This window comes from Mustelus asterias, chromosome 8 (assembly GCF_964213995.1).
Source record: "Mustelus asterias chromosome 8, sMusAst1.hap1.1, whole genome shotgun sequence".
NCBI classification, from domain to species: Eukaryota; Metazoa; Chordata; class Chondrichthyes; order Carcharhiniformes; family Triakidae; genus Mustelus; species Mustelus asterias.
The window spans coordinates 78,485,732-78,506,430 of NC_135808.1; the positions used below are offsets into that span (position 1 = coordinate 78,485,732).

Here is a 20,699-nt window from a genome sequence, read left to right on the forward strand (position 1 = left end):
TCCTAACTTTGAATCATAACTGGAACTCCCTATCTGGCATGGTAGCCATACCAAAAGCAGATGGACCGTAGCTGTTCAAAAAGGTGGCTCACCAAGGGTAATTATGGATAAGCAACAAAAGCCGACCTTGCCATCAATACTCACATCCCATGAAAGAATAAGAAAATATTATGTGCTTAGAGCATTGCTGTGTCTTATGCACAAAAGCAAAGTTTATCTCCTGATTTCCATTATCCACTCAGACACTCCATTATGGCAGATAATGGAGATTCAAGCTTGTATTACATTATCATTGAATTTTACTCAATTAAGTGAATGCTTACCATGCCCAGAATACACTGCAGTGGTTGAATCTTCAACTCCAGATTTCTGAGAGGCTAAGGTTTTGATAACAACCCCACTTTCCTCTAGAGAAAAAGAGAACATTGAAATAACCATTGGTACTTACATAACACTTCATTTATTTTTGCTCACCATTTCCCCTACGATACAACCTCCATCAGGCAACAGGATGGTACAGCTCAACTTGTCAGTCAGTGCCATAATCTAACTATGCTGCTATATCCAAATAAAGACCAGCATTTAAATAATGCTTTCCATGACCTCTGGACATCCCAAAGTGATGCCCACAAATTTGCAAATTCCAACAAGTAGTAATACAATAATGACCAGATACGGTTATTTAATAACGGTGATGGGGGATTATTAAATATTGGCCCGGACACTGGGAATAGCTCCCCTGTTTTCTTTGCATTAGAGCCATGGAATCTTTTACAATCCTCGAGACAGCAGATGGGGCTTTGGTTTAACACCTCATCCAAAAGACAGCACCTCCAACTGTGTAATACCCCCTCAGTACTGCACTGGAACGTCAGCCTAACTTCTGGAGTGGGACTTGAATTCACAATCTTTGAACTCAGAGGCAAGAGTGCCATCAATTGTGCTACACTGACAATCCAGCAAGAGGGTGGAGTATCACACAAAACCCTCCTGCTTAACAGTGTTGGGAATGATAGTTTGCTGTGGCAGCATCTTGTTTTATCAGTGGGAATCTCACAATCTTAGGGCACTGAATTGTAACGAAGCTTCATTGAGATTTCCTCTCATCTGTAGAAGGATATATACTCATCATCGGGCACTGGAATTTGGGGAAATTAGATAACACTTTATTCTTAATATTAACTGCAATCAACATACCTGCTCTGACAGGGAAATATTTCCAAACAGAACATCAGAAAATGTTTCATTGAAAAGGCGGCATATTTTTAAATGTATAATAAATATTTTACAGTTAAATTCTACATCTTCACAAGTAATTAAGAATTCAATTACCACCAGACTAGATTTCTAGGTAAAGTAAAATAGCTGTGTAATGAGCATCAATTGAGAGACTCTACCTGACTGAATGCACATTTCTTAGTAGGATGCTCCAATTATAGTAAGAAATTGCACTTATAGTGCTTTTCATATCCTCAGGCAGCCCCAAAGCACTTTACAGTGAATTACTCTGGAGGTATAACCATTGTTATTATGCAAAAAAAAACTAATTAATCTATTCTGCTCAGGAAACAAATGTCAGCAGTTACTCAATCACTGTTCTTCAAACAACATCACTGAATGTTTCAACAGGTTAACGGACCTCGATTTAATGTTCCTTCTGAAACTCATACCTCCAACATTGCAACAACCCTTCAGTACGGTACTGAGGAATGATATTCTCAAGTTCTGCAGTTGGATATGGGGTGGCACAGTGGTTAGCACAGCGCCAGGGACCCGGGTTCAATACCCAGCTTGGGTCAATGTCTATGCAGAGCCTGCATGTTCTCTCCTGCGTGGGTTTCCTCCCACAATCCGAAAGACATGCTCGTTAGGTGCATTGGTCGTGCTAAATACGCCCTCAGTGTATCTGAACATGCGCCGGAGTGTGGGATTTTCGTAGTAACTTCATTGCAATGTTAATGTATGCCTATTCGTGACAAATAAATAAACTTTTAATCTTACTCAAGAGGCAAGCGTGCTGCAATTGAGCCAAGCAGGCACTGCAATGGTATCAGTTATGTTCTTCTGGTAACAGCTTTGCTATGCTTAAGGTGAGATTGGGCATTTTCCCAAGAGAGAAGGCAGCAAGCATTATGTGGAGGTGTAATCCAAAATGGACATGGGAATGCACATACAAAATCAAGTAGGGAGAGAAAATACGCCATTAAGCACAACATTAAAAAATGTATTGAAAGGAATATATATTTTAAAAGAGAATAAATGAATCCTCAATTTTTTGGTGAGCGGTAGGGTTGGTAATGGTAACATTTTAGCTGGTTAGATGAAGCGACAGATTCAATTAAGCCCATCAATGCATCATGGGCTGTTTATACAACATGGGCAGGTCACAAGAGGGCAAGAAATTGGTCACTAGATCAGAAGCAATTCTACACTTGAAGGAAATTTGTGAAAAGAAAAATTTGTAAATGTGGAAAAAAATGAATAAATTATAGGACACTAACCTTGCTGCAGGGTTCAAGTGACGGTGAATCTCATTATCCAGTACACTGTGATAGGCTTTTTTTAAAAATCACATACATATTGTAAAGTTACTAGCAATTGTTTGAGTCAATTTTGAGAGCATTTTCTGCTGACAGTGATCCAAATATTCAGCATGTTTGGCGCTGTAATGCATTATCATACCCATACCAAATAAATAAGATTTGTAAAGCAATCAAGATGATCAGCAATATACGCACAAAGAGCCTTGGCCTTTTGCCTAGACTTAGCAAAACGAAGTCAGTTACTGAGAAATAATATGGCAAACAATATTCCTCCCATCCCTTCAATATTTCCCTGTCCATTCCTTAGGCATGCAGGGGTATGATCTATAAGCACCAGCTTTTTTTGGTAATTGGCTAAATGACAATTCTTCAATTGGCCTTTGACACACAACTGTTGTCAGGCAATAGCATCATGGGGTCCCTGCAGTAGAACCTGATCTTGTCCTCATCTAATGATCACAGAGATGTTGTTTCTAACCAGGAGTGGGAACTTTGGTTGAATTTTCCCTATTCTAACAAGGACAATGAGGCCAGGTATACTTCCCTAAATAATGTCCTGATCACAACTACCCAAAGTAGCACAAAGCAACTTTCTGGATCTGCATGGCTTAATTGTTTATTGTTTTAACTAACTGAACACCAATTGACAATGTCAATTGGTGGCAACTGTGATTTTTCCACCAAAGTATCTCTAAATTGTTTTATACATCCACTTTCAAAATTATTACTGTATCACTGGATAAACTGACCTTGGCTGCTGTGACTCATTGGTCCAAATATTGAATAGTGCTTCAGGGTTGTACATTCGGATTCACAGATCAGGTTCTTTAGCAAAGGCTGGATATCTTCAATTCCATGTTGAACTGCTTCAAACAACATTCTTCGCAAGAAGCCTGTGTTAAACAATGACCCTGCCCTTGAAATTGAATAAAAAGCCAAGAAACAGAAGAAAATTATGACAAGGGGCAATTTACAGTGCTCTGACAGACACTACCAATAAGGATTATACCTATTATAACTGTGAGTGTTAGTACCAAAGAACTGATGAGTTTTATAAGAGAATGTTGTACCTAAGTTCCACCCCACTTAGCCACCTCTGAGCCATAGACCCATTAGTTAGCTTCAATAAAGAGTGACGCTTCTGAAAAAAAAACCTCTGGGATCTTTGTATATTGATGGTCAATAGTCAACGCATATCTAAAATTGTTTGGTTTCATGAAAAGTAAACAGAAAAGTTTTAAGCAAGATCTTTGTTATTCTCCTCTGCTTTCTCTGGACCATGCAGAAATGGCAGGTGAAAAAGGAGCAATTGCTGTCAGGTTACCCAAATGGTGCTTAGTGAGAGAAGAACAGAGGGACTCCTCTTCAAGGTGCATTCAGTGACTTGGGCAAGTTAAGGGACTTGCAGTGCAGGGGAATTCAAAAAGTGTATTATGACACCTGCAAGGATCCAATGATGGGCAGGATAAACACAAGAAAAAATGTGATTTTGTATCAGAGTATAATTAACTTCATTTGTTAATGTTTACACCTATGTATTTTACAGAAAATCTAGATGACAGCATCTGATAAAATGTCATTGATCTTAAATGTTAATTGTGTCTCTCTCCACAGATGCTGCCTGACCTGCTGAGTATTTCAACTATTTTCTGGTTTTATTTTGGATTTCCAGCATCAACAGTAATTTGCTTTTGCAACAGAATATTTGATTATTTGTCCTATTTATCTCCTCCTACACCCACCACCAAAATAAGCTAGGGATTTCATAATTATGAAGCTTGGGCTGACACTAGACTAAAGCAAATTAGTGTTTATTTTCCATGGAGGAGAATAAAGACTTGCAGTAACATTGGTGCCCAATCAGCCTGTGTGCAGCTGCTGTTCTTCACTGTAAATCCTATATTATATTGTTAGACTCAACAAAAAAAAACTGGGTTGATATACATGAGAGTGTGCAGTATTCGCATGCTGTGTTACCTGCCTTGCTGTAAAAAAGATTTTTAATAGTCAAGACAGAATTATGAACTCTAAGTGCAAATGATAGACAGGAGATTTATCATACAATTATCAGTGATCAATCAGGAGTACCGTTTGCAATTTTAATCTATCAGAACAAAAATCAAAAATTACTCGCCTATTGTAAAAAACCTATATGCTTGGCAACCTTAGCGACCAGAGTGTGATGTACAAATAACTGCCAGCTTAAATAAATTGTTGAGAGTTGGGAACTTTCAAGAGGCAGAGGTTTAGATGCAATCCAGTAGCAACAGTGAATTAATGCTTATAATTTTTACAACTCAAGTGGAAAATGTTCTCTGCTTGCCACTTGTAGTTGAACCTAAACATGTATACAAAGAACACATACTGAATCACAAATAATAAACAGAGGGAATTGTCTTTAGGTTAACCTACATCAATCTATGAATATGAAGCTGCCTTCAGATAGGCAGCTAGGATTTGCACACTGACTTAGTTCCGGTGGTGTTGAATCTGTTCCATAAAACAAAGGGTACACTGAGCACAATGGGATCTGGATCGGATTAAACCCCTGCTTCCACTGGATTTGTTTCCACTCAATAAAAATTTAAATCAGACTAAAAAGGATGATAAGTACATAAATTGAGACAATGCCAAGTAGTAAATCTGTTGCTGGTGCAGGAATATCCCTAATAAGCCACAAAGTCAAAATCAAAAACATATTGAAAGAAAAATAGCAGTTTAAAAGCAGGTGTGTGAATAGGATAATTAGAAATTGAGTCAAGCACTAGAGATATATACTAGGGCATCACAATCCCCCTCCAACTGTATGGGTGTGTGGCTGTGCAGGGGACAAACAGGCCATCAAAACAAGTATCCCTTTAAGATATACACATAGAGCTACACGGCAATCTTAAAGGCACATAGTGCAACAAACAGGCCATGGATAATAAAGAAATTAAAGGGAACATTGATCACAATAGTGTACTAGTCAATTGCAGCAGTGCTATCCTTTAGTTGATGATGTAAGTAGAGGCAAATGATGCATGAAAATGTTAGTACAGAAGCTTCGCTTTGTAATTGGAATTAAGTAGATTCCCCAATTCCTGTTTGCAGATTGTTAAGAGGGCAGTGCTAATAATTTGAAATCTGCATGCAGCCAATATCTTGGTGTGCTCTCCCACACTGACTACTACTTCATCATGTCAAAAAGCTAAATGATGTCAACTTGCATAAAAGCAAATTCTGTTCGGTGGCAAAATGGTTAGCAATGCTGCCTCACAGTGCCAGGGACCGAGGTTCGATTCTAGTCTCGGATGACTGTCTGTGTGGGGTTTGCATGTTCTCCCCATGTTTGTGTGGGTTTCCTCTGGATGATCCGGCTTCCTCTCACAGTCCAAAGACGTGCAGGTTAGGTGGATTAGCCATGGTAAATCGCAGGGTTACGGGGATAAGGCAGGAGGTTGGGCCTGAGTAAGATGCTCTTTCGGAATTGGTGCAGATTCGATGGGCTGAATGGCCTCCTTCTGCATCATAGGGATTACATGGAAATGCTGCTAAATGGACCAACCACCTTCACCGATTTGGAGAGTAGTGTTTGCTTTCCACTAAGATTGGGGTTGTAGTCTGCAGCATCTCATACAAAATAAATTTGTATGCAATTTCCAAAATTGCGAACAGCTTTTGCATCCTTGTTTTTGATCAACTGCTTTTTACTTGCATTTTGATGACTTTTATGTATTTCTTACAGCATGCCAATGAAAGCAAGTCGAGATCCTCAAACCATTCCAACGGTTAGACATCCACTAGCATCTACATTGCTTGTCTATTACATATTAAATTATAGAACTCCTTCTGGCTTACATAGGTAGCTTTTCAGAATAAACACTGAACTGTGGGAAAAGTTTTGAAAGACTTTCGAAGGTGAGCTGAGGTGCAGCAAGGGGGAAAACACACTTTCCCCTTTGCTGCACCTTGCTGGGTGTCAGTGTGTTGGTCCACAACAGCTGAAGATTCTGGTTAAGATTCAACGTTGGGAAAGCTTGTGGAAGTAGGATGGGAGACAGCAGGTAAGGAATTGTAAATGGATTGGAGTACAGAGGTAAGAGGCGAATCTTAAGCTTAGGTTCTCAGAAAGGCGATTCTGGTGTTTTCCTGTATTTTTTTTTACTTAATGTCTATTTTTTCTGTTGCTTTGTATTAATATTTCTATAATGCTTTCACTGTTTTTCTTAGGATAGCCAATAATGTTATTTGGTGTTAGAAGTTTGAAAATTGCATGTTTAAAAAACTGTTGCTGTAAAAGTAATAACTTATTACAACTGCTCTGCAACTTTTAGCTATGCTTCTACAAGATATAAAATAAAACCAACTACTGCAACAAAAAGGCTTGCATTTATGCAGTGCAATTCACAACCTTCAGGATGTTCCAAAGTGCTTTACAACCAATGAAGCACATCCGAAGTGAAGTCATTGTTGTAATTTATTAATGTGAGCTTTTAAGACATTGCAAGCCTGGAGTTATTTCACAATGATCATGAAATTAGAAGCAGAGAGATGTGTTCCTCCACCCTTCACCGTCAGCATCATTGGATCATTTCTGAACAATCCAATGTTCATCTCTACACACTTTTGAATGTAATCCTTCACAACTGTTTCATTTCTTATGGGATCTTCCCTCAAAACAGTTGCCATTTTGTTTTGATTCTAAATTTTTGAAAGGGACAAAATGTTGGAGTGAATTCAAGTCGGGGAATGTCGCCTCCAGCCCGAATGTGGTTCCCGACCTCAGTTCTTGAAACCAAGGCAACTCAGTTCTATTTGTACTCGTATTATTTAATTGTTAGTTTGTCTTGTCTATATTTTTTGTTATCTTAAGGGGATGGAAACAGCTGTTGCTAGCGTTGTCTCGTTGATAAATTATAAATCACAACACCAGCAACTTGAGATAAATGTTTCAAGAACGTGGATTTAAACTTTATATGTGACCTTGAGATTATTTGATATGGACCAATGCAACTCATAGTTAGGAGAACCCTGGTTTAAACATGGGCTTTTCACCTCTCAAACTCACACTTAAGTATTGCAAGGACAGACAGTTATATCTGTTTTTCGCAGAACCTGTTGAGAATCTTACTTTCTAACCAGCTCCCAGTACCTGAATCAAAGCCCAAATGCTGCTTGCAACTCTTCCACACTTGGCTACCTTCACACAACTGCCACAAGAAATGGAAATTGTGCTCTCCAGCTTAACATTATTAGATTGAAATTCTTTCTGGGTGACAGCAAAATGAGAACTATTCCCGTAGTCAATTTGAACTGGGAATGGTGGGCAGACATATTGCATAGAAAGAGCTGAGCGTCTTTTTACAGGAGAAAGAAAAATTGGAATATTATGCCAAGTCCTTAATTGCAAAAAGCAAACCTACCACAACGGTCCAAGTTCCACTGCCGTCTTTCCTGGCATACTTCCATGACAGTCACAGGGCAGCTGACGGTATGCACTCTCTGAAAGAACAACACTAAATCAGTTTGTTACTAGACAAAAAGCATTGTCGTAAGTCAATTTTCAGAGTGGTTACAGTGTTTATATTATATAGCTGTGACTCAAAACTTGCATGGTCATAAGACCATGTTCAGTAAAGGTTTAGATACATCAGAAATCCATGGAGAACAATGTTCATTGTGTTTGGTTCTGTTTTTCTGTGATTGCTGCTTGTAAAATATACAGAAACCTTAACTGATTTTTAAAAAATGACATCAAGCTCCAATAACCGCTTCTGACACAATAATGTAAGTTCTTCAGATTTAATCACAGCTGTAATTCAGATATACCTATTCAACAGTGGGACCAGTGGCCTCAACTTAAATGTTGTAGCATGAGATTTCTGTCATTGATGAATATCTCCTATTTACAAAGTTCATTAGTGGCAAATATAGATGGAAACAGATGTTGCATCTTCACAATATTAAGTACTGGGAACACTTGAATGATTAACACTGTGGCTGCTGACCACCATGTCAGCAAACAAACATTTGATTTGATTTATTATTGTCACATGTATTAGCATACAGTGAAAAGTATTGTTTCTTGCGCGCTATACAGACAAAGCGTACCGTTCATAGAGAAGGCAACGAGAGAGTGCAGCGTATAGTGTTACAGTCATAGCTAGGGTGCAGTGAAAGATCAACTGAATGCAAGGTAGGTCCATTCAAATGTTTGATGGCAGCAGGGAAGAAGCTGCGCGAGTCGGTTTACGTGACCTCAGACTTTTGTATCTTTTGTACAGTACATGGCCTACACCATTCCATCACTTCAGTGGAAAGAAAATTCATGAAGTAAACAAGGAAGAAACTGAAATATTTTTAAGTAAGCTAGCAGTGCAGCTTTTTATTGATGTTGTCTTACCTTCTAGCATGTGGCACTTTTTATAGAAGACCCGCTCTTCACACCACTGACAATGGATCAGGCGACGTATTTTCTTCAGGCTTTCATCTGCCTGGGTCGGTCCTCGAAGTACCCGCACCACCACCAGAACAAAGTGCTCCAGAGCTACAGTAAACAGAACCTCAATACCCTTGTTACAGCGTGCAGCAGCCCTGTAGGGAAACACCATACACAGCATGACAAAATACAACAAAACAGTGAGAAAGAAAAACTCATTCTGGTTTTACCAGATAACACTCGAAAGGTGCTATAGCAACTGTAAACTGCACAATAGGACCAACAAAATCACTGCAGAGCATCAGTTGGATGTTGGTTTAATATAGATCCTGCTGTGATACAACTATCAACCTTATTTTCTTGATAAGGTGCCCCAGCATGCATTGTGCAGTGATAATACGGTATTGCACATATTACATTGTTAAATGATATAACAGCTTGCATCATAGCAGAGTCAGTGAACAGGACCAGAATATAGCTGAGTTAAGAGGAACAGTAGAGATGAAATAGACTCCAAACCACTTCTCCATTTCCTAACCGAGATGGAACAAAATGAATCAGCATTAAAAGAATGGGAAAATATCCGTCACTTCACTTGCAACATAGCTGGCACTGTATTGCAAACTCCATCATTATTGCTATGTCTCTAACTAAAAACTAGAATTTTAGTAATGTGAAACCACGTTCCACTTCCACCTGCTGAGCAAGGTTACATGAGAGTAAAAAAACTGATATTCTAATATCTAAAATTCCACAGGGATTTTTATATATTTGACACCAAGATTGGTGGAGTGGTGGAGTAGTGGATGAGGTGGAGGGCTGTTGTAGACAGCAAAGAGACATAGATAGGATGCAAAGCTGGGTTGAAAAATGGCAGATGGAGTTTAACCCTGATAAATGTGAGGTGATTCATTTTGGTAGGACAAATTTAAATGTGGATTACAGGGTCAAAGGTAGGGTTCTGAAGACTGTGGAGGAACAGAGAGATCTTGGGGTCCATATCCACAGATCTCTGAAGGTTGCCACTCAAGTGGATAGAGCTGTGAAGAAGGCCTATAGTGTGTTAGCTTATTAACAGGGGGTTGGAGTTTAAGAGCCGTGGGGTTATGCTGCAACTGTACAGGACCTTGGTGAGACCACATTTGGAATATTGTGTGCAGTTCTGGTCACCTCACTATAAGAAGGATGTAGAAGCGCTGGAAAGAGTGCAAAGGAGATTTACCAGGATGCTGCCTGGTTTGGAGGGTAGGTCTTATGAGGAAAGTTGAGGGAGCTAGGGCTGTTCTCTCTGGAGCGGAGGAGGTTGAGGGGAGACTTAATAGAGGTTTATAAAATGATGAAGGGGATAGATAGAGTGAACGTTCAAAGACTATTTCCTCGGGTGGATGGAGCTATTACAAGGGGGCATAACTATAGAGTTCATGATGGGAGATATAGGAAGGCTGTCCGAGGTAGGTTCTTTACTCAGAGAGTGGTTGGGGTGTGGAATGGATTGCCTGCAGTGATAGTGGAGTCAGACACTTTAGGAACATTTAAGCGGTTATTGGATAGGCACATGGAGCATACCAGGATGATAGGGAGTGGGATAGCTTGATCTTGGTTTCAGATAAAGCTCGGCACAACATCGTGGGTCGAAGGGCCTGTTCTGTGCTGTACTGTTCTATGTTCTATGTATGGAATGGAAACTTGTAAATCATCTTATTTAACATAAATTCTAAATTGAAGATTTTTAACCAGAACTTCAGAGAAATTATGTTTTGTTTTTGTTGCTCTTTACTAAATTATCAAGTACCAAGGCAGAATCAAAGGAGCGTATTGAAAGGAAACATATTAAAATATACTTGAAAGTCATGAGGATCTATAAATAAGCAGTTTATGCTTATAATAAAGTAGATTAGATTTCTATTGGTAACACTGATTGATGCTTAAACTAGAACAAGGAACAAAGAACACTACAGCACAGGAACAGGCCCCTCGGCCCCCCAAGACTGCACCGACCATGCCACCCGACTCAACCAAAACCCCCCATCCTTCTGGGGACCACATTCTTCCACTCCCATCCCACCCATGTATCCGTCCAGACGCCCCTCAAAACTCACTATCACATCTGCTTCCACCACCTCCCCCGGCAACAAGCTCCAGGCACCCACCACCCTCCGTGTAAAAAATCTGCCTCGTTCATCTCCCCCAAACCTTGCCCCTCGCACCCTAAACCCATGCCCCCCCGTAATCGACTCCTCCACCCCAGGAAAAAGCCCCTGACCATCCACCCAATCCATGCCCCCCACAATCCTGCAGACTTCCACCAGGCCACCCTCCAACCTCCGTCGTTCCAGCGAAAACAAACCAAGCTCCTCCAACCCCCCCCCACACACAGCCGACGCCCTCCACACCAGGCAACATCTTAGTAAATCCCCCCTCTCCAAAGCCTCCACATCCTTCCGGCAGTGCAGTGACCAGAACCGAACACTACACTCCAAGTGCGGCCCAACCAAGGCTCTACAAAGCTGCAACATGACTCGCCAACCTCCAAACCCAATGTCTCGGCCAACGAAGGCATGCCGCACGCCCTCCCAACCACCTTCTCCACCTGCGTTGCTACCCCCAGTGACCTGTGCACCTGCACACCCAGATCCCTCCACCCATCAATACTCCCAATGGTTCCGCCATCCACTGTATACTTCCCATTTGTATTAGACCTTCCAAAATGCACCGCCTCACATCCGTCCGGCCCAAATTCCATTTCCACCTCTCCACCCAAGTCTCCAACTTAGAAATTTTATTCTAACCGAGCGTGACCCTATGAATTGGGACTTTCAACATGAAACTATTTACAACTATTCATTTTGAATATATTACTTATTAGCTAGAATGGTACCAGGGATAAGAAGCTGGGATTAGTCTCTTTAGAGCAGAGAAGGTTAAGAGGAGACTCTGCAGGCCCTTTCAAAATGATGCTGGGTTTTGATGGAGTAATTAACAGAAAATTATTCCACTGGTAGATTTAAGGCAATTGGCAAAAGAAACAGAGGTGAGGCGAGGAGAATACGTTTTTAATACTGTAAGTTAGATCATTGGATAAATAACTGAAAAGGAGAAAATTGCAGGGTTATAAGAAAAGAGGAGTTTTTTTCAAAAGAGCCATCATAAATTTTATGGGCTTCTGCGATGCAAGATTCTACAAATTGAACTGTGCTTTACATTCTAATATAATGTGGTCTTCGAATGTGATGATGCATTACTAATAGCAACTAATCTCAGTCCATTGTATGCCAACTACAAGGAATTGTTCTGATGAAGGTTTGTGTCTAAACGTGATTCAGTTTTTATTTTCATAACTTTACTGACTAATAGTGCATTTTCTGAATGCCTCTGCTTTTAATAGCTGTATTTTGACAGATAAGTTAATGGCCATAAACAAGCTGTTTAATCCTTTTAACCACACCAAGGACAACATTTTGATTCTTGGGACCAGATGCAAATAAAAGTGATTTTTTTCTCTGCTCCAGTGCAAACGCCAATGGGCTTAATGACCTTGATTATATGTACTTGGTTTGCCCACGTTAATCACAATTCAGTCAGCATATCTTACATTTTCTTGGAAAAAGAAAGTTGTCAGTGAAGAAAATGCTAAGAACTCATTGCCTAAAAGACATCAACATTGTGTTTCCAAACACAATTGATTCCTCTCAGATATCAGGCCTACAACGCAAAAAAGAATTGGTCTCCTCTAAATTCCATATTTATATTACTAATCTTGACTAAGAATAATTGTGCATTTCTGTATGTAGAGCCTCAGCTGTCAGGCCTCCAAGTCCTGGATGCATGAGATCCTGAGGCACCATTTTGCCACATAGTAAAGCATCACAAAACGAGAAGCAAGTAGCATGAGAGGTAAATAAGAGTACAAATGGTGGCTGCAAGAAAACTCAGTTGAAGTGATATGGGGACAAGCATCCAAGCTGGGAAACAAAGCTGCATCAGATGGAATGAATGGGGCTGTACTGCTGGGATAACTCCCCTTCTGTACAACACTCTCTCGTGACAAACAAATTAATGCACAACTAATTGAATCTTTCAATAAATTAAAGATGTCCTTTTCTGGCATATTTTGAAGATGCAGAATAGGATTATTGCTGATAAAATCATAGTGAAGATTCTATTTCAAGTTAGGTGTTCAGCTCAACACTGGCAGCCAAACAGCCCCACCTTAATGCAGCTCTTAGCCATGATGCCAATGGAAAAGAATTGTTTACCAATTACACATTTCACACAGACAGACTGAGTTTATCTTCAGTCAGGTTTACTTATTGGAACTGAAGATGGATAGAAAACATGTTCTGATGTGAAGGGTATTCCCTTAACTGGTATCTAGTATAGAAAAGTTTGGGAAAATGTACACAGTTACCTTAAAATTATTCTTCAACTAAGCAGTCTAGATAACTACTTGAAGGCTTTTTGTCTGTTTTTGTACAATATGTTAATGGATATCAGGAGTACCTTGCCACAGAAGCAATGATCATTCTGGCTGCCACTTCCTTATAGTACTCAGTCCGGACAATGTTACAACCATAGTGGCGCATGGTGACATTTAAGGCTTTGCAGTACAATGTGCTGATGTCTGTGGATGTTACAGAAACAATTCCAAGATTCCTCACATTTCTGAAGGCAGCGTCAAAGTAATTTATTGCCGTTCCAAATGGGTCTAAGTGTCTGTCATAAGGTGAAAAAAAAACAGGACATAAGTACTCACTATATGAGTTACCAAAGTTCAATGTCATCTTCATTATTTAAACTGCAAGATTCCCCCCCCCCACCCCCTCCAAAAATGTTTTATACAGAAAATACTTCCTGTTGTCTGACTCCACTAGATTCCACGTCTTACATCGGAGGCAGGTCTGGTTAGACTGCTGTCGGGGCTTCTTCCCAGAAACATGCATTTGCATAGCACCGTTATGTCAATAAACAGCCCAAGGTGTTTCAAAAGTAGGAGAGGTGCAAGAACTTCCTTTTTGAAGAGATTATTAAATTGGGTACAAAGGTAGTAAGCAGGGGTTTAATAAATCAGTTCCAGATGGCAGGGCCAAAGTGATTGACCATGCAAAACTAGTAAATCAATTAAATGGTTAAACAGCAGAAACCAGGCCTGAAAGAGCATACTGGTACCAATAGTTCCTTCTTTCCCCTCTGTTGCCCAATCAAATTCAAAATGGAAAGCTCAGTTCCACAGCAAAGAACTGGTAAAACACACTCTGAAAGCAGTGAGTTAAAGTTACAGTAGAATAGGGTTTTGAATCAAAACCTTCTGATACCAGAGATGAGGGGTGTTGATTATGAGGAGAGACTGAACAGATTGGGTTTGTACTCGTTGGAATTTAGAAGGCTGAGGGGGGATCTTATAGAGACCTATAAGATAATGAAGGGGCTGGATAGGGTAGAGGTGGAGAGATTCTTTCCACTTAGAAAGGAAACTAGAACTAGAGGGCACAGCCTCAAAATAAAGGGGGGTCAGTTTAGGACAGAGTTGAGGAGGAACTTCTTCTCTCAGAGGGTGGTGAATCTCTGGAATTCTCTGCCCACTGAAGTGGTGGAGGCTACCTCGTTGATTATGTTTAAATCACGGATAGATGGATTCCTGATCGGTAAGGGAATTAGGGGTTATAGGGATCAGGCGGGTGAGTGGGACTGATCCACTTCAGATCAGCCATAATCTTATTGAATGGCGGGGCAGGCTCGAGGGGCTAGACGGCCTACTCCTGCTCCTATTTCTTATGTTCTTATGAAAATGAAACAATCTGTTTCCTTTAAACATATCAGAGGTTGTTTTAAGCTTTTAACGACGGTAAAATGCACAGGTATCACATCAGTCACCCATGATACATCCTGTCAGATTTGTGTTCCATTGCCTTCAATGCTGTATAGTGCATGATAAATCCAATAATGTCTGTATTACACCATCAGCAAAAGTTCAAACTGACCCCCTTGTGTGGTACGGGTCGGTTGAGTCACGAGATCGCTGATGCGCTAGAAACGCAACACCACAACGAAAAGTGCATACAATTCACAAAACTTAAGTTAATTTTATTAGAAACCAGTCACAAAAAATATAACGGAATGTATTGACTAACTTTTGAACCTGTAATTTTGTGTGATACTTCATCACCTGACTATACACAGAGGTAATTTTAATTAATGTCCGCAATGCCGAACAAAGTGAAGTAGAATAAAAGCAAAATACTGTGGATGCTGGAACCCGAAACATAAACAAAATACTGGAAAAACTCAGCAGGTCTGGCAGCATCTGTGGAGAGAGAAGATAGAGTTAACGTTTTGAATCCCTATGACTCTTCATCAGAGCTGAAGGTGAAGTAGAATATACTTTTAATAACAACGTACAGATCCAGAACATCCGCCAGCCACAACAATATTTTGCCTTCAATTACAGCCACTCTGTGCTAACTGTCAACAGTGATTTTCCACAGCATTCGCCAAGTCACATGGTTTTGGAAATGACTCCAAAGAATTACTGGGGTATGCCAGAATATTTGAATTTATACAAGTGATGATTTTTATTTGCTGAGAATGTTAAGTATAGCACATAAAAGAGCAAAGTTAATTTGTAAGACTATTATGTTGTCCTGTTAAAAATTGTAAAAGCTGAATTCTAGGCATTAATGACTTTTTACAAATGTGTAGCTAACAAGATCAGTTGCAAATTGTGAGATCACACAAGTGTTACACAAGGGGCACAAAGAGGCGGCAAGGTGGCACAGTGGTTAACACTGCTGTCTCACAGTGACAGGGACCCGGGTTCGATTCCCGGCTTGGGTCACTGTCCCTGTGTTTTTTTCTCCAACTTCTTTAGGTCCCTTCCACAGCCACAGTAACTTGTGTTTCTGGAAATGCTGCCCTCTAGCTGTAGATTAAGATGCTGGTTGTAGATAATTTGGAATCCCCTATCCTCCAATTTCAAACTGAGTTGTCCCCAAATTTCACGCTCCCCAGAACTGGTTCTGTGGGAAACTGGAGGTGCAGAATTTCAGCCTTTACTGGTATGACATACTACAACCTTGGTAATCTATAGCACCATGTTATCCTGTAAATTTCAATGTATTTCTTAAAAATGGAGAATTGTTTTGTCAGCAAAGCACAGTCTACTGTATTACACTTCCAAAATGTAAAAGCCTGAGTTTAAAGTTTACCCTAGATGTATGAACATTAAAGGTATTTAATAAATTCCTCAGTAAATTTTAGAATACAACCTGTTTCACTTACATGAAGTCGAAAGCTCTCAAGTGCATGAGTACATTGGCATCCATTTGAGTGACTTCAATAGTCCCCAAAATATCCTCAGTTTCTTCAACATCATCTTCGTCCTCCTCATCATCTTTTCTGTTCGTCAGCACCTTCATCCGGTTTAGATGACAATTTTCTCGAATGATCTTCACAGAGCCCTCATTTATATCGTTTATCGTGACTCTCACTGCATCCCCAAGGTGCTTGGCCCACTGCAATCCCATGATTCCTTAAAACAGAATAATCCAGTTTGGTTTCAAAGTAATAGGGTTTCAGGAGAAGCCAAGTGAACACTATTACAGAGGAGATTAAAGGATGGTGGGGGCAGTCTGGGCCAGAGGTTGTCCACAACTAGAAGTTGTCCTGTGCAGGAACTTTTGGGCTGTAGCACCGCCGCAGAGCTTAGAAGGAACAGAGGTGGTCAGTGACACTCTCTGATCAACTGACATTACTTGCTTTCTGATTCTATGAATAAAAACAAACTGGTTATTCATTTCAGTTACTGTTCATGGGATCTTGCTGTGCAAATTAACAAAACAGTGAATAAGCTGCAAAATAATTAATTGAACATAAGGAGTTGTGGGATGACTTGAGGACACAATGAGGCATCATATAAATACAGACTCTTTGTCAATTAACTTGTTTCCCTTTTCAAGTTGCAACTGGCTCACGGTCATGTGGCACTACAGAACGCTGAGCTTTATCAAACACAAAGACTAGACAGGCAGACAATCCCTGGTGTATAAAACACAGAATTGTAGTTGGAGTCATCTGCTATACATTTGTAATTCATTAAAGAATCCTGAACTAAATTCATTTTTTTAATGTGCACAGGAAAATGTAAACACATGGCACCAGCAAAAAAACTACTTCAACTTGAACCATCTGACAAAAAGCTACATACAGCATTCACACCTTGCTTTTAGTCCTCTGATGTACTTGAACAAAATCTACACGTGCAATCAGTGCATAAACAATTAAAAGGGGCAGTAAAGCATCCATCTGATCTGTCTCTTACCATCACAAACAACACTAATTTGCCAATCTGCCACAAATTGCACTATTCAAAGAGAAGAAAGACTTTAATTATATAATGCCTTTCACTACAAGGGACTCTGAAGCATTTTACAGCCTGTGAATTACTTTTGAAGTACAATCACAGTTGCCACATAGGAAACATGGCAGCTAACTTATGCACAGCAATATTCCACAAACACTAATGTGATAATGACCTGAAAATCTGTTTTGTGATTTTGATTGAGGTATAAACATTGTTGTTCAGAAAATGAAGAAGAACTCTCCTGCTTTTCTTCAGAACGGTGCCATGGATTTTTTCCTTACATCTGCCCAAGAGGGTGGCCTACTTAGAAAACTTTAAGGCAATCAGGCAGAGTGAATATGGTTTTATGAAACTGAAATCATGTTTAACCAATTTAATGGATTTCTTTGAGGGAATCACATGTGCCGTACTTAGATTTCCAGAAGGCATTTGTTAAGATGCCACATTAAAAGTTATTGCGGAAAATAGAAGCTCATGATGTAAGAGGTAACATATTGGCATGGATTCAAGATTGGCTAGTTAACAGGAAACAGAGGGTAAATGAGTCTTTTCTGGTAGGTCGGACGTAACAAGTCATGTGCCACAGGTATCAGTGCGAGGGCCTCAACTTTTTACAGTTTATATAAATGACTTGGATGAAAGGACAGATGGTATGGTTGCCAAATTTGCTGATGATACAAAGGTAGGTAGGAAAGTAACTTGTGAGGAGGCTATAAACTGATATTGATTGGTTATGTGTGTGATCAAAGATCTGGCAAATGGAGTATATTGCGGGAAAATGTCTACTTTGGCAGGAAGATCAAAAAAGCTTATTATCCAAATGGTGAGAACTCAGATTCAGAAGGAGTTGGCTATCCTAGTGCATGAATTATAAAAGGCTAGTATGCTGGTACAGTGAGTAATTTGGAAAACCAACAAAATGTTTTTGTTTATCATGAGGGGAACGGATTATAATAGTAAGGTGGTTATGCTTCAGGTGTACAGGACACTGGTGAGACCACATCTGGAGTACTATGTAAAACATTGGTCTACTTATTTAAGGAAAGATGTAAATGTGTTGGAAGCAGTTCAGAGAAAGTTTACTAGACTAATACCAGAATGGGCAGGTTGTCTTCTGAAGAAAGGTTGGACAGGTAGGTTTGTATCCACTGGAGTTTAGAAGAGTAAGAGGTGACTTGATTGAAACCTTTAAGATCTTGAGGGGTATTGGCAGGGTGGATGTTTCCTCTTGTGGGAGGAGCTAATTCCAGGGGTCATGGCTTAAAAATAAGAGGCCGTTCATTTAAAACAGAGATGAATAAAAAAAATTCTCTAAGAGTCTCAAGCCTTTGGAATGCTCTTTCTCAAAAGGCTGTGGAACCAGAGTCTTTAAATATTTTTAAGGCAGAGCTAGATAGATTCTTTATTAACAAGGGGGTGAAAGGCTATTGGGGATAGGCAGGAATGTGGAGTGGAGGTTACAGTCAGAATAACCATGATCTTACAGAATGGTGGAGCAGGCTTGAAGGGCTGAGTGGCCTACACTTGTCCTTAATTATGTTGGTATTTGACGCTCAAGTCCCTGAAGTGAGACTTGAACTTAACCTTTTGACTCAGAGATGTGAGTAATACCACCTGAATCACAACTTAAAACAAAAATACATTTTCACAAACAGTGAATAAAATTGTTGCAGAGTGAGAAAACTTTGTTGACAGTGGATAACGTATTGAAGTCACAATCTGGGAGGCTTGCATAATCTACTTCTGTGTACACAAGATCGCCCATTCTGGTTAAGAATTTTGTTGATTTGCAAAACTGAATTGAATAAAGGTATTAGAAAATAAACACCAAGGCCTCCTGTACCTATAATCAGCAGTCACTCATCATCTAAATGTAATTCATCAATACACCAAAGATTAAAAATGTTTCATCAATGTGGCATGTTTAGTTTTTCCCTGTAATTTCTTTCAAGAAATCACCAATTTCACTCTCTCAGAACAGATCAACATATAGGATATACAGGCAAAGATAACTAGTTAGGTACAGAGCAGTTGATACACTTTGATTCATTTATGACATTAGAAATACCTACAGTGAGGATAAGGCTTGCAATCAAAATATCCACAGTTCATTCACAGACTCTACCGAGGTATTAAAGGTCAAACGATTTCCCGAAAGAATAGAACAGAAATAAAATGGAGATTGGGTCCCTTGAAAGACTCCGAGTTCATCTCATTCTATCAACAGGAGCTCAGCTGCTGATTGCCTGTATTCTAGTTAGGGTACAGGATATTTGACATGGGGAGACATAGGGCCGGATTTTCCGCCCCCACCCCGTGGCGTGTTCTGCAGGTGGCGATGGTGGTCCGCCATTGGGTGGTGGCGGGATCTTCTGGTCCCTTTACTGTCAACGGGGTTTCCCATATTTCGCATCCACTGCTGCTGGGGAACCCAGACCGGGGCTTCGTCGTCAGCAGGAATGGCTGGAAAATCCCACCCGTTGAGACAAGAGGAGGATTAAATAGTGGAATATTCTTAAAGAAGCCTTTTACTGATCTGCCCTAAAAAATAAGGAGTACATCAGAGAGATATAAAGTTATAAGGAAAATTACAATCTTCACAAACCTGTAGCTCCAAAAGCATCTAAACATTCAAGTAGTTTGCGTTCCTGAGCCAGAACTGCAAGCGTGCAGAATATTAATTGCCTGTAACATGAATAGTATGGCAAGTGAGAAACAAGCATTTTTTTGATGATAAGGTTTTAAGGTGGTTTGTGAAAGCTATCCATCGACAGGACACAAGTGGAAAGCAGTACAGGTAAAAATCATGGGTCACAAGTTAAAAACAACTGAGCTGAGACAATTATCCCTTTCAGTCAAAGTAATAACCATTGGGTGCTCTACGTATTACACACATGACATTGCAACTAAAAAGCCTTGTTAATGTGAAAAATAATGAGAAAATTGCCAGGATTCAGGATCACTTAAGTATTTACTGTAGTCAGCAATTTGCTCAATTTATTTGTTAAACATCATCAATTTATACAATAAATACATTAAGACATATAAAATAATCGTGTACTAACTTAACAGGCAAGCATAAGCTGCCCTGTGTATATATCATTGTTTTAAAAAAGTTAGATACATCACCTGTTAGGTTTCATTTTAGGGTTAAAGAAAGAGTCTGTTTTTTGAGGAGTCATGTGATTTGGAAATACATGCACATCAGTATCGACTTCTTTCATCACTTGAGTGGATGACATTTGCCCACTAGTGGCTGAAATGGAGAAAGACTGTTAGAAAAAAAAGCAATGCAAAATACAGGAATGAAGCAGGATTTTAAAAGTCTTAGGCTCAGATCTTCCGGTCTTTGGATAGGTTTTCAGATCAACCCAAGATG

General features: G+C 39.8%; 1 protein-coding gene across 2 annotated transcripts in view; it reads right to left on the minus strand.

Annotated features, from left to right (window-relative positions):
- trmt1l (tRNA methyltransferase 1-like) overlaps positions 1 to 20,699 on the minus strand; it is a 58,537-nt gene that overhangs the window by 13,855 nt on the left and 23,983 nt on the right. For both annotated transcript variants that reach the window (XM_078219363.1, XM_078219365.1), the window contains exons 7-14: positions 20,450 to 20,576; positions 19,926 to 20,005; positions 16,240 to 16,489; positions 13,465 to 13,677; positions 8,929 to 9,119; positions 7,949 to 8,027; positions 3,293 to 3,459; positions 324 to 407 (exon numbers count right to left, since the gene is read on the minus strand). In XM_078219363.1, the coding sequence (XP_078075489.1) occupies positions 324 to 407; positions 3,293 to 3,459; positions 7,949 to 8,027; positions 8,929 to 9,119; positions 13,465 to 13,677; positions 16,240 to 16,489; positions 19,926 to 20,005; positions 20,450 to 20,576 (1,191 nt within the window). The remainder of the gene's footprint in view (positions 1 to 323; positions 408 to 3,292; positions 3,460 to 7,948; positions 8,028 to 8,928; positions 9,120 to 13,464; positions 13,678 to 16,239; positions 16,490 to 19,925; positions 20,006 to 20,449; positions 20,577 to 20,699) is intronic.